The sequence below is a fragment of the Lepidochelys kempii genome, chromosome 2 (assembly GCF_965140285.1).
Source record: "Lepidochelys kempii isolate rLepKem1 chromosome 2, rLepKem1.hap1, whole genome shotgun sequence".
NCBI classification, from domain to species: Eukaryota; Metazoa; Chordata; order Testudines; family Cheloniidae; genus Lepidochelys; species Lepidochelys kempii.
The window spans coordinates 123,891,606-123,905,726 of NC_136381.1; the positions used below are offsets into that span (position 1 = coordinate 123,891,606).

At 44.1% G+C, this 14,121-nt stretch overlaps 2 protein-coding genes across 8 annotated transcripts in view; one reads left to right on the forward strand and one right to left on the reverse strand.

Annotated features, from left to right (window-relative positions):
* C2H5orf22 (chromosome 2 C5orf22 homolog) overlaps positions 1–9,432 on the reverse strand; it is a 28,383-nt gene extending 18,951 nt beyond the window's left edge. Inside the window, exons 1-3 of one of the 2 annotated variants that reach the window (XM_073332267.2) lie at positions 8,859–8,936; positions 3,971–4,028; positions 693–838 (exon numbers count right to left, since the gene is read on the reverse strand). In XM_073332267.2, coding sequence (XP_073188368.1) covers positions 693–733 — 41 coding nt within the window. In that variant the 5' untranslated portion in view covers positions 734–838; positions 3,971–4,028; positions 8,859–8,936. Of the gene's footprint in view, positions 1–692; positions 839–3,970; positions 4,029–8,858 lie in introns of both variants that reach the window. The other variant, XM_073332265.2, reaches the window with a different exon arrangement.
* DROSHA (drosha ribonuclease III) overlaps positions 9,058–14,121 on the forward strand; it is a 99,195-nt gene continuing 94,131 nt past the window's right edge. For 4 of the 6 annotated variants that reach the window (XM_073332259.2, XM_073332260.2, XM_073332261.2 and 1 more), the window contains exon 1: positions 9,061–9,333. The gene's annotated coding sequence lies outside the window, so the exon portion shown is untranslated. Of the gene's footprint in view, positions 9,334–14,121 lie in introns of all 6 variants that reach the window. The other 2 variants (XM_073332262.2, XM_073332264.2) reach the window with 2 other exon arrangements.

Genomic DNA, 14,121 nt, shown 5'->3' on the forward strand with positions numbered 1-14,121 from the left:
TATGGAATGATATAACCATTGTGTTGCCATTCCGTTCTTGTGACTCACTAGCACATTGAAATTTTCAAGCTTTTCAATACCCTTCTCATTTACAAGAACGAAGCAGAAAGAGGGCACAGTGTGTACACACATCTCCACAACTGCACTGGTCTTTTATCTATCTAAGCAGCTGCTGTGAAATCCTGGCCCACTGAACTCACTGGCAAAATACCCCTTTGATTTAATATGGTCAGGATTTCAACCCTGCAGTTTAAACACTTAGGAAAAAGGCTGATAGATTTTACAGCATTGAGAGGGGAAGGCATTTTTTTAAAATATGGTTTTTCAGATTAAATGATCCGTTTTGACACTGACCCATTATAATGCTGTTCAGCGAAACAACATAGTCTAAACTTTCAAACAAGTGGCATATTGCTGAACCATTAAAAATGTAACAAAGTCACAAGAACATAGTCATCCAATGTCTGGAGGGTAACATCAGCATTTGACTATATTCCTAAACCACAAAACATCCTTTGAACATAAACAAGCCAGTTTCGAACATGAGTGAAAAAGTTGAAAATACCTTCAGGGCCAACTTCTGCCCATCTTGCTCACGTTTACTCTGAGGACAGTTCTACTGATTTTCAATGTAAATGAGAGTGGCAAGAGTTGGCCCTTAGAGATTCTTGATGAGGAACATATGACATTACCTAAACAGAGCTTCTTTGTCGAAGACTGTGTCTGCTGGCATATTCACAGGAATAAGAAGGTCTGGATGGGAATCAAAATGAACAAAGCTGATGTTACTGGTAGGGAGATGCTTTGACCCAATGGCACGATAGATAAAAGGCACAACCTAAAATGATATGAACAAAATGTGTTAACTGTTACCAATGGGTTAAAAAATGCAATGTTGTTAATAGCAAAAATACCATCCGTTGTCTTCTCAGGCCTCAGAATTATTCCTTAAGCAGAAGACAATTCATCAGTGGAGCACAACCTTGCTGCTACCATGGACTAAGACTGGCAATTTGCCATAAGCCCCAGGGCTATGTGTACAGTAGTTTGCATGAATATTTACATTTTTTTTTTTTTACCTCCCCTTCATTCTTTCAGGGCAGCCCTGTTTACAGCAATGCTTTTCACCAATCCTTTAATCCCGCTCCCATTTCTTTCACTGAAATTCATCCCCCTAAAAATGCACCCCATTTCCTGTGCAACGCAGTCCCCACCCGGCTGTTCTCCCCCACTTCTTGGCTTCCACACACTAAAGTTCCTCCTTCTCTATGTTTAGACTTGGATGGATTATATTTTGATCTATAAATGTTGGTAATCACTGATTGCACTGTACATACAAACTGATGAAAAATATTTCCATCAGTAATAAATGAAATTTACTGATAGGCAAGGGAAGAAAAATGCTTCTGGAGAACTTAGATTTTGATTTAAGGTTATTTATTTTGTATATTTTGACATTGGATGTTGACAATTTGTGTTTTAACAATGACACAGATTTAACTTTTTCAATCTCAACTGTCATTAAATAATTATTGTCTGATCCCAATATTTTACCCTCACCCATAATTACCCACAACTGTGAAAAAAATCAATAAAAATAAAAGAGGTTAAAAATAACCATTGACATTATCCATCAAAATTATAAAACTCAAATTCAGTGAGGCCTGCATATGAGTCAGGCTCTAGGACACACTCACAGGCCCTATGCTGACACAAATAGTCAGCCTGGGAGACTGCAGACATACAGCCCCCGTGCCCACAAGAGATGGGGGGCAAGGCTAACTTGTGCTCAGTTTACGTGCAGAGCAGTGGGAGCCTTTCTGTGCTCCCTAGGCAACTGAACCTGCACAAAAGGACTACGAATTTAGTAGCCTGACCCCCTCCTCACTGCCAACAGCACCATCCATGGTGCCCATGGAAAGCAGAAACCTCTGCATGAAATTGTTCTCCTATGGAAGGTGCTGAGAGGTGTGCAAAGCTTTTAATGGGCCCTCTGCTCTTGGGTGAATTACACCTGGTATATACAGCACAGACCAAAAAGTGCATTTACAATGTTTAGACTAGTTAATTTTTTGTATTTAAAAATCCATAGCTATTTTTTGTACTTTCTTGGAAGTTATTTTACTTTGCCAAAATCTCATTGATTGTATTATGTTATATTTATGGCAAAATAACATGAAAAATGAAATAGCCACATACATGACTGGGCTCAGTTTTCAGCCTCTCCGGTTGCTTACCCATCATAAACACAAAACTGTGATATTGACAATTTGTGTTTCAATGCTTATAGATCTTCAACTTTTTGAATCTCAATGTATACTCTCATTAAATAATTATTGTCTGACCCTCCCATAATTTCCCAGAACTGTGAAAATTTAAATACAGAGAATATATCAATGTGTATTTTTTTTGGTCAAAAATTTGCCTATGATCCACGTTCCCCACCCTATGCCAGAAGACACCGCACCAGATTTTGGGCTTCAAAAGTTTCAGACTTCATCCAATGCAAGGTAAAACCAGTTGAAACATCACTCACACTCAGGCACCAGCTACAGTTTAAACCTAATTGAGTTTCTAAGCTCCCGTCACCCTTGGACTGTTAAATTCCTATCCACAAGCTGCTCCAACCCCTAGCTGAGTTCTCTAGTCAGAATTCCTCCGAACAGAGCACTCAGCCTCCTGTCCTTCCCCAGCTCTCCATGATACTGCACCGACGAGTTAGTGAAGTGGGTTGCATATCCTGTGCATCACAGGCAATACAGTTTGCACATGTTTTATATGCTAAATATGAACTGAACTGCTTTCAAAAAACTAATACAACTGATTAAGTCCCTAATCTTGAACACTACATATATGTGTAAGATTAACCCCCTACAAATACACAATTTTAAAAGAAAAAGCTTGAAATCTGAACCTCCTTTATTGCCTGCCAAGACCTGAGTTCTTAGTTCCATGCCTTCACATTATTAGGGTTGTTAACTTTTGACCTGTAAAGAAGGATCAGAAACTGCAGTTCTCTGAACTGTTTGAGTTTTAGGGCACGGCTACACTAGAGAGTTTATAGCTGCGCAGCTGCACTGATGCAGCTGAGCTGCTGTAAGCTCTCTAACGTACAAGCTCTAAGCTGACGGGAGAGAGCGCTCTCCCATCGGCTTAACTACTCCAGCCCTCACAAGTAGCTGTTGCTATGTCCCGCTGACATAGTGCTATCTATACCAGTGCAGCTTATGTCAGTGTAGCTTATGTTGTTCCGGGGGGTGCTTTATTCACTCCCCTCGGCAACACAGGTTATGCCAAGATAAGCTGTAGTGTACACATAGCCTTCATGCTGCAGGGGAGGCAGAGAATTCTAAGTTTACTAAACTTGGGTGCTAGCCTTTCAATTCAAATTTAGCACATATTTATTTGTGACTTTAAGTTTAAACACACATTCTGTTAATCAGAAGGAAAAAAAAAAAAAAAAGGAGGGCGGAATGCTGTTGGAGAGCCCAAACACTGAATTGCAAGTCCTACCTAAAGCCTGAGGATGAAACTACTCCGGTGCCATAGGTATCTCCATAAATTAGAGACAGGAAGTTGAAGGACTCATACATTTTGTTTTTCAAATGCGTGATTTGATTGTACTTCATGCAACTGAACTGCCTCAGAAAGAAAAATAAATAAATGGGAGGTTCATAACCAACCGAAGGCAACCTTCAGAAGAGTGGAGCTTTGCCTGGCACACAGGACCACAATTTCCTCTCCCAGAGCCTACTATAAACTAATCAGACTGCCGTGTGTAATGCCTTCCACCCCAGAGCTGGCTACACGTTAGAAAGGCATATGTATTGTGTATAGCTCTAAGGTTTTTGCACACTGATAGGTTTTATACACTGCTAATATAAATACTCTTTATTACACTAATTTAATGTTCAAAATTTACATCGATTGCCTTTTGAGTGGTGTTGGCAGAACTCCATGAACACTTAACTGTTTTCTATTTCTATTCTCTTTTCATATCTGCAGGGTTGTTGTAGCCATGTTGGTCCCTGGAAATTAAAGAGACAAGCTGGGTGAGGTAATATCTTTTATTGGACCAACCTGAAGTTACCCTCCCCTATCTTGTCTGCCTAATTCTTTTTCCAGAACTTTTACCAAAGTTTCAACTTTACAGGGATAACTATACTTGGGTCTCATTCAAAATAATTTCAAGGGAGGCTATTTTTTTTTAAAATATCTATTTCAATTAAGGTCATTTTTTTCAAACAGTAATAGGATCATAAATTGTCCCTGGTTTAGTTATGCAGGGTCCCTAGTTCAGCAAACACTTTAGTAGGAATCTCATAGCATTTTGGTAAAGTAAACCGTTTAGTATGAGGTTGCTTTTGTAAATATCAATGACTACTGTGGCTAAAACATCTCACATCTCTAAAACAGCCCCATTAAATCATAAATTGCTCATTCTGAAGGGCAGCTGGTGCACTGTCAGCAGCCAATCATAGTGCACCAAGTATTCCAGAAGCCAACAGAAATATCCAGCTGGTGCAAGGACTTTGACCAACTACTGAAATGTAAGCCTCTGCTCAATCTCTAGCCTAGTGTTTCCCAAACTTGGGACGCCGCTTGTTCAAAGAAAGCCCCTGGCGGGCTGGGCCGGTTTGTTTACCTGCTGCGTCCGCAGGTTCGGCCAATCACTGGCTCCCACCGTTTGCGGGCTGCGGTGTGGGCCAAGGGACGTACCGGCTGCTGCTTCCCGCAGCCCCCATTGGCCAGGCACAGTGAACTGCGGCCAGTGGAAGCCGCGATCGGCCGAACCTGCGGACGGGCCAGGTAAACAAACTGGCCCGGCCCGGCAGGGACTTTCCCTGAACAAGCGGCATCCCAAGTTTGGGAAACACTGCTCTAGCCTTACCTGTTCTTTTGAGGCTGGTTTTCCAGCTCTGGTTAGAATCTGTTTAGCCACTGATTGATCTAGCAATACTCTGCCAGGTAATAAGAGGAAACTACTGTATAATCCTTGTCTCAGTTTTCCACTGCATAAGGGTACTGATGTTTTTAAAAAGCAAATGGAAAAAAAAAAAAGCCTTTTCAGAGAAGTTACATGATGACAACTCATTTCCACAAATTCCAGGGAGGGCCCTGCCTGCTGAGATTAAGACACAAATATGAATCTTAAATGAGTTTTGCCAACATTTTCAAAAATACTGTAAGGATTTATTTTTAATTTTCTCTCCTAACGTTTTAATAAAAAACTTTTCCTACATCAACCTACAGGTATGCTATATACTTTTTGTCATTTGTAAATACTGCATAACTTCTGCTATTTAGTATCATTTATTCTACCAAACGTTTTGGGGGTTTGTTGATGGGGTTTAATATTTTTCAGTTTTCTACACGATACTTTTTTTACCCGCACAACATCCCATTGAAATCAGTGGGGTTTTCTGCACATGAATAAGGATCTATTTGAACAGATCCAACGACAACATTGTAGCCTTAAATTGCACTTCATGAGCAAGCAATTTGAGAAACTTTTACCAGGGAATAGACGAGGGGTTCAAAATCCCCTTTAAGGAAGCAAGTGTTTTAGAATAACTTTTTTTTTTTTTTTTTTTTTTTAAGAGTTTGTCTACATTTCACCCTCCCCCCCATTCTTATGTAACAGAAAAACTGCTCAAGCTTCCTTGTGTTTATTAATATGGTAGTGAGTACTTTGCACTTTATATAGTACTTAATTTCAAAGCACTGTACAAACATCTATTTATCATCTCAGCAACCACGTGACGTAGGTGAGTATTTTCCAGAAATTAAACCAGCAATTTGCAGTTAAACAATAGATTTTTTTTTCAGCCCTGGGATAACAGCCCAGAGTACACTCATCATAGAGTAGTGAACATCTTGGATTCCATTATGAGAAAGCAGAACCTGCCACTGTCCTCTGCATACTGCAATCCCACAGAAGTCAACGGCAGGTTGAGCGCAGATCAGTGTCAGGATTGGCTACAGAAGGGCTTATGATTTGCAGTGCCCTTTGCTTCCATATGTCAGATTGTGCATTTTCTACACTGCCAGTGGAGGAGAAAAAGATGAGAAGAGAAAAAGATCACAAGGATTACAGAAGCAACCACCAAACCTGTTCGTTGGTACATAAGGAAAATTCTGGAGATTTTGGGAAGCCAATCCCATTTTGGCAACCTGTCATGCCACTGCCAATTAGCCCAGAGCATCATAAACATACTGTGGGGGTGGTCACCCCTTAAACAATGGCCAAAATGGAAAAATGGCATATTATTTGGGGTGATTACCTAAGCTGCAAGGCAATAATTGATAACTGCATGAAAAACACAGTTTGTAAAGATACATAGTTTTATTTGTGGTGCAAAAATCTTATTCTGTATCATGAGGACTTGTATGATGGCTGCTGAAATATGGGACAAAGCACATCCGATACTGATTAGCTAAGGGTGTGATGCACTAGGCAAAAAGTAAGGAACATAATTTAAAATAAGGGGCAGGGGCTCTGTCGTGGTCTATGCTACAGACTTATGATGGTGTAACTACATCGCCCGGAGCGTGGAAAATCTACACCCCTGGGCGAGTTATATCATAGAATCATAGAATATCAGGGTTGGAAGGGACCTCAGGAGGTCATCTAGTCCAACCCCCTGCTCAAAGCAGGACCAATCCCCAATTTTTGCCCCAGTTCCCTAAATGGCCCTGTCATAAATATAAAGGGAAGGGTAAACCCCTTTGAAATCCCTCCTGGCCAGGGGAAAGCTCCTCTCACCTGTAAAGGGTTATGAAGCTAAAGGTAACCTCGCTGGCACCTGACCAAAATGACCAATGAGGAGACAAGATACTTTCAAAAGCTTGGAGGAGGGAGAGAAACAAAGGGTCTGTGTCTGTCTGTAGTCGTCTTGGCCAGGGACAGAACAGGAATGGAGTCTTAGAACTTTTAGTAAGTAATCTAGCTAGGTATGTGTTAGATTATGATTTCTTTAAATGGCTGAGAAAAGAATTGTGCTGAATAGAATAACTATTTCTGTCTGTGTATCTTTTTTGTAACTTAAGGTTTTGCCTAGAGGGGTTCTCTATGTTTTTGAATCTAATTACCCTGTAAGATATCTACCATCCTGATTTTACAGGGGGGATTTCTTTATTTCTATTTACTTCTATTTTTTATTAAAAGTCTTCTTGTAAAACACTGAATGCTTTTTCATTGTTCTCAGATCCAAGGGTCTGGGTCTGTAGTCACCTAGGCAAATTGGTGAGGCTTTTTACCAAACCTTGTCCAGGAAGTGGGGTGCAAGGTTTTGGGAAGTATTTTGGGGGGAAGGACGCGTCCAAACAGCTCTTCCCCAGTAACCAGTATTAGTTTGGTGGTGGTAGCGGCCAGTCCAAGGATAACGGGTGTAATATTTTGTACCTTGGGGAAGTTTTGACCTAAGCTGGTAAAGATAAGCTTAGGAGGTTTTTCATGCAGGTCCCCACATCTGTACCCTAGAGTTCAGAGTGGGGGAGGAACCTTGACAGGCCCCCTCAAGGATTGAACTTACAACCCTGGGTTTAGCAGGCCAATGCTCAAACCATTGAGCTATCCCTCCCCCCCAAAAGAAGTTTTGTTCTGTATTTCATAGAATCATAGAATATCAGGATTGGAAGGGACCTCAGGAGATCATCTAGTCCAACCCCCTGCTCAAAGCAGGACCAATCCCCAATTTATGCCACAAATCCCTAAATGGCCCCCTTAGGGATTGAACTCACAACCCTGGGTTTAGCAGGCCAATACTCAAACCACTGAGCTATCCCTCCCCCCATAAATATCATATCGACTGAATTCATGGTGTAGGCAGGACTATGTGGAGAAGAGGGCTTCTTGCATCAGCGCAGGTACCACCTCTTGGGGGAAGCGGACTACCTGTGCCAATGAGAGAAGTTCTCGTCAGTGTAGGGAGCGCCTTCACTAAGTCGCACAGGAGCACAGCAGCACCAGTGCAGCTGCACCACTGCAGTGCTGTATGCGTACACAAGCCCTTTATCTCACACGTCCCACTCCTGCATAAAAATTTGTACAGGTGCTTCAGTGTAGTAAAGTTAAACACATGCCTAAGGGTATATCTACACTCCATTGTAAACCTGGGCTCAGCCGTGTCCACAAGGAAATTTGTCTAATTCAGGTCAACAAGCAATCAGGACCCAGGTCCCTATGAGCCCAAGGCTCGGTCTACAATATAGAGTTAGGTCGACGTAAGGCAGCTTACATCAACCTAACTGTGTAAGCATCTACACGAAAATGTAGCTCCCAGCAATGTAACTCGCCCGCTACACTGAGCGCTTAGGTCGACGTAGTTAGGTTGATACAATGCCAGCGTAGACACTGTGTTGCTTACATTGACTGTTGCTGCCTTTCAGAAGCCGTCCCACAATGCCCCGCACTGACAGTTCAATCATCGTGCAAGCCTTCCTGGCACTAAGAGAAGGCGCATAACGTGGTCATGCAAAAGCGACTTAATTACTACAAGCCCTGTTATCTTGAGGGGTGGACGCAGCACCAGCCACAGGCTCCAGTCAGAGGGTCTGTTTGGCGGCGCAGTATGGATGTGTTAACCTGGCTGTGAGCCCGGGGCCCCGTAATCGTTTACAACCAGGTTTACAACGTGGTGCAGATGCTCAAGTGGAAACCCAGAGGGTGCCCCCCAGGTCCCACAGCCCGGGGTTTAGTGCAGCATAGACACAGTCTGCTTGCAGAATCAGGGTGGGAACTGGCTCCCAGAAACCAAGGACAGGGGGTGCGGGCTGGACTGTGTCTCTCCAGCGGCTCCAGCCCCAGCAGAAGTCCCGCTGCGGGTCCCAGCCAGGATCTTCCCCCAGGCACTTACATCTTGGTGGTCCTCCACCACGCAGACGGGCAGCGCCGGGTAACTCCGCAGGCGGCCCGGCTGCCCCGCGCTGCTCATGGCGGCCGCGCTGGGACGAGCGTTCGGAGCCACGAACCCCCGGGCCCGGCAACGTTCTAGGACCCGAACGCCGGGGGCCGCGACGTTCCGCGGAGCGCTAGCGCGGGACACCCGCGCCGCGCGGGGCGGAGCAAGGGCGAGCCCAGCGCCGCGGGCCCGGCTGGGGCTCCCCCGCGGGGCAGAGGGGCCGCCAGGGGGCTCGGCGCTCGCCGGTCCCTTCCCCGGCCCATTGCCCGCCCCTCTCAGCGAGCCGGCGCGGATGGTTGCGGCGGGGCGCCCGCGCGGTGTGGATGCTCCTCCCTCCCTTTTCCTGTTCCGGAGCCGGTGTCTGCCTGGCTGGTGCCCGGCCTGCGCCGCAGGTGTCCGGCTCCACGGGCTGCGAGGGGGGCTCGTGCAGGTAGGATGGATGCTCCCGCCCCCTTGCTAGGAGAGCGGGTCAGATTGAGGGAGGGAGAGCGATCCTCCCCCTCCCCCCTTACAGCTAGGTGGGGGCTCCCTCTTCCCCAAGTCAGTCCCCCTCCCGCTCCTTTCCCAGTCCCCCCTCTGTTTCCTTTTCCTTCCCGGCTGGGTGCTTTGCTCAGGATTCTGGGTAGCGTTGGAGCTGGCTAGGCTCGATTCACGTAGTCCTTTCTCCTTTTCACTGGGCCTTTTAGGGTTGAATGGAGGGGGCCCAGAAACCCGGCCAGACCCATGAGCTTCGCCTGGGCCTGGGATTTATGTCAGGATGCCCCCCCTCCCACACCCTTTCCTCCTGTAGAGCTCTGGCTACAGACCTGTGTATTTTCCCCTGCCTTTTGTTTGGTGTGTGCAGCAGTTGAGTTGAGTTACAGGGTGGTGGCAGGTTTCAGAGTAGCAGCCCTGTTAGTCTGTATTCGTAAAAAGAAAAGGAGTATTTGTGGCACCTTAGAGACTAACAGATGTATTAGATTGTAAGCTTTCATGAGCTACAGCTACTTGCATCCGATGAAGTGAGCTGTAGCTCACGAAAGCTTATGCTCTAGTAAATTTGTTAGTCTCTAAGGTGCCACAAGTCCTCCTTTTCTTTTTTGGTTGATGGCAAAATCCCAAGTCATCAGAGTTTTGCCTGGCTTCAAGGTTTTTCCTGTGCATCTGGTGCATGGCTAAGGGCTTGTCCGCACTAGAAAGTTGTGATGCTTTAACAGTACTGGTATAGTCAAAACTGTATAACTCTAGTGTGGATGCAGTTATATCAGTAAAAAGATACTTATGGTGGTACAGCTGTTGTTGTATGGGAAAGGAAATAACTATACTGGTAGACTTAAAGTGGTATAGCCCCATTACTCTGGATGCAGTTATATCAGTATAAAGGTGCTTTAGTTATTCCTGTAGAGGAAAAGGAATATCTGTAGTCACTTTTTATGCAATTAAAAATATCACCCCCCTAACTGAAATAGCCCCTACCTGGTAAAACAACTTTTAAGTCTAAACAAGGTCTAAACGTGATGCTCTGCTTATACAACCCTGTCATATCTCTCAGACTGACTGTCTGATAGCCTCTTGCCACTACCCTTTCTGGTTTCAAGGTCAGATATATGGCTCTGTAGGTAGGATGGAGCAAAAATAGAGCGAGTACTTTCAGAGGACTTTGCTCAAACAACACGCTTCTAGATTGCTAGTATGGGGAGTTTGGGTATATCTGTGTCTAGATAGTTAAATAGCTGTCATCACTGTAGTATCTGTGGGAAGAAAAGAGTTTATTAGAGCTTGTCCACACTACAAAATTAGGTTAACTTAATTTAGGAGTGTGGGGCACTGACAGCCGTGAGCTCTGGCTCTGAAGTGACAGCCTGAGCTGTGAGCCCACTGCCCCTAAGTTGCACAGCATGGAGCCTGCCAGTGGTGAAATTGACATTCTTGTCAATTTTAGGGCTGCCTCAGGCTCAGAGTGGCAGAGCAGGGCTCAAAGCTGAAGTCATGAAACTGACAAGAATGTCAATTTCACTGGCAGTAGGTTCCCTGCACTGAAATTGAGCACCATGCTGGCTCACAGTTGGGTTGTCACCCCAGGGTGGGGGCTCCAGCTGTGAGAGTGAGAAGAATGACAGCCAACAGGCAATGTAAGTAACTACACTGACATAAGCGCTATGCCTTTTGTGGAGGGGGAGTTATTATGTTGGTATAGGAGTCCACTTACTTCGATGGAAGCAGCATTCTAGTGTAGACACTGACATAATTAGGTTGACCTAAGCTGCCTTAAGTTGACCTAACTCTAAAGTGTAGACCAAGCTTGGAGTTTAAATGTGGACCCAAAATGAAGCTAAATGAAAACTGCAGCAGAGGGAACTTTGAAATGACTTGTGCATTCTATATTATTCCATAACTTTTCATTTTCAAATCCATTCTTTTTTATCTGCAAGGTGACTAAATTATGATCGTGAATCTGAGAACATTATTTCCATGAGAGATGTGAGTAGATTGAGGATTGTAATCAGAGACAGTTGACAAATATAGTCCTTCCTTAGAATGTTTCTTTCTTTTTATGTGATGGTCCCTCAGCAGAAATATATTCAGTGTACTGCTCTAAGGAACTGTTGTGCCCTAAGGAATTTGTCCTCTAAATTGTCTAAGGTAAAAGTCCAGCTAGTCCATTATATAAAATTGTTGATGAAAGTCAACAGAAAATTAAAGACAGGCTGGATTAGTCCAAACAGAAAGATCTATTGCAGAGATCCCTAAACTGTGGGGTGTGCCCCCCAGGGGGGTGCGGAGGAACATTCAGGGATATATTGCAGGGCCCAAGCCAACCTCCATTGGGGGTAGGGAGGGAGTGAGCGCCACCCAGCCCTGCTCTGCTCCGCTCCCAGCTCTGTTCTGGCCCCGCCTTCAGACACTGCTCCGCACCCAGCAATGGCCCCTGGCCGCGGCTCCATTCGCAGCCCCAGCCTCACTTTTGGCCCCAGAACTGCACCAGGGTGTGGCCCTGCACCAGGCCTCAGCTCGGGGGGCGGACAGTGGCAGACAGGGGTACGGGGGGATGCAATGCTGGAAAGTTTGGGGACCACTGGTTTATTGATATCACCCAAGTATTGTGTTAAGATCATGATTGGTAAACAGGAAAAGTGTGAGACTGGAAAGTAGGCCTAACTGGTAAACAAAATAATGAGGGAATGAACTATTCTGCACATAACCCCTTTTGGGGGTCCTTTAAAAATGCGATTTTTCCTGGGGAGGTCATGACATGAGGTGGAAGCACATGGACTGGAAGGAATAAAAATACCATCCTGGCTACCAGGCTCACTGTCTCCAGAGACCCTGGGATCCACCACAACACCACTGGACCTTTGTTGTCCTGCTCCTGAAAGATGCTAGGATCAAATTGGGCCAGAGAGAGGGACCCAGTGACTTCATCACCTCTGCCATCTAAGTTCTGAACGGTACCTGGAATGTCAGACTTGGCTTCCTGCTGACATCATCTCCCTTGCGTCCTTTTCCTTCCCAACCTTCTTGTATTTCTCCTCTTTCCTATCTTTCTCCTTTTGCCGCTGCCTAATAATAATCCTACTTAACTGGCCAAGACTGCATCTTTTACAACGCTGCTGTGAGCCAGGACCAGAGAGGCAGCTAAAAACAGTATACTAAACAGCCCAACACTGGTACAAATTTGCCAGGTCTCAGAGTGGCAGCTAAGATCATGTGTTGTGCCTGTTTCACCAAGTAAGAGCCAGAAACAGAAGCTTCATTTTTAATCTTTGCTATTCTTGTGTGTGTGTTTTTAAAGATAGCAGTGTCAGACTTTTAACAACAGCAGCTCCAGCTCATCTCAACTAACCTTTTCTCTTTTCCCCAAAAAGGACAGTTATTACCATCATTTATACAATCAGACAGTCTGTCAAACAGGGAGGGGGAAGGGAGGGAGGTTTCCTTATAAAAACTCCCTACCATTAAAGGGAATATAGAATACTGTTAAAATGAAAGCAGTACTTAATGTTTCATATGTCTCATGCTTTACATGTTTTTTCCTTCTTTTTCTGCATCTTTAATAAAAACTTATAAAGTTCTTTTTGATGGTGGTTGTTGCCACAGAACTAGGCTTGCTGGGGGCTGTGTGCTCTAAACCCCAAACCATGTTTAATTGTTGTGCAGTAATAGGGTCTCATTAATACCATTGGCTCTCTGGGCCTATTTATTCCATTGAAATTAACAGGGAATGTGATTATGCCTTGGTTATCTCTGAATTTGGCTGCAAACATGCATCCAATTTGTAGAGCATCTGGCTAGGTAAATGGCAAGTGGGGGAGTTAATGCTTACTTTTAAAATCATTGCATGTTTTATTTGTTTCTTCATCCTTCATGGGTTGCTTGTTTTCTTAGATTGTGAGTTCTTTGGATGAAAGGATTGTGTATGTTTGGAAATTGCCAGGTGTATTGTGGACACCGACATAGCCCCAATAATAATAATAATTAATAAATGAAGTATTGCATCTCAATCATGTTAAATAACAGGGCTGAAGCTCTGGACAAATCAAGGCTTCAGCCTGGTTTCTCAGTTAGGTCTGATCAAGCCTTCACCTGATTGTGAAATGTCAATACGGTCCAGAGTACCTTGCAGACTGGCACCACCAATTAGATTAGAAAACAAGAAGGTTGGAAGCAGGTTCCCAAATATGGTTATATTTGTAGGGTAGACAAAGCCTTTATGATTCAAGGAAGACTTTATATCTTTGACACAAGTTGTTTAGTTTTTATATGCTCCGTTATATGAAATTACCCCAATTATATTATAAGATGCTGGTGGGTGGTGCTCGATGTTTTGTCTGCGTTTTAGAGGAATACTGTCAAGTTGAACATCACGTTTAACCCCGCCCCCCATAAACCCCCTTATGTTACCCCTTAGAATATCAAGATTGAAATAATTTTAAATATTGAATTTATTTGTACGATTTATGTTTTTCACTTTTTCCTTTTTTCTCACATTGAACAATGGTGTTTGACTAGTCACTTTCACTGTCTGGTTCTCATATATTAATACAATTCTGCAAATTTTGCTTGCAACCACCGCAAGGGGGAAAATCTTTATGATCTAAGGCACTCACTGATTCTGCAAAAGACTTATACACGTGCTTAACTTCATACACTGTGAGTAGTCCCATTGACTTGAATGGGATTGCCTACAGTGTATAAAGTTTAGTATATTACAGTATAAACCTTTTCAGGATTGGGGCCA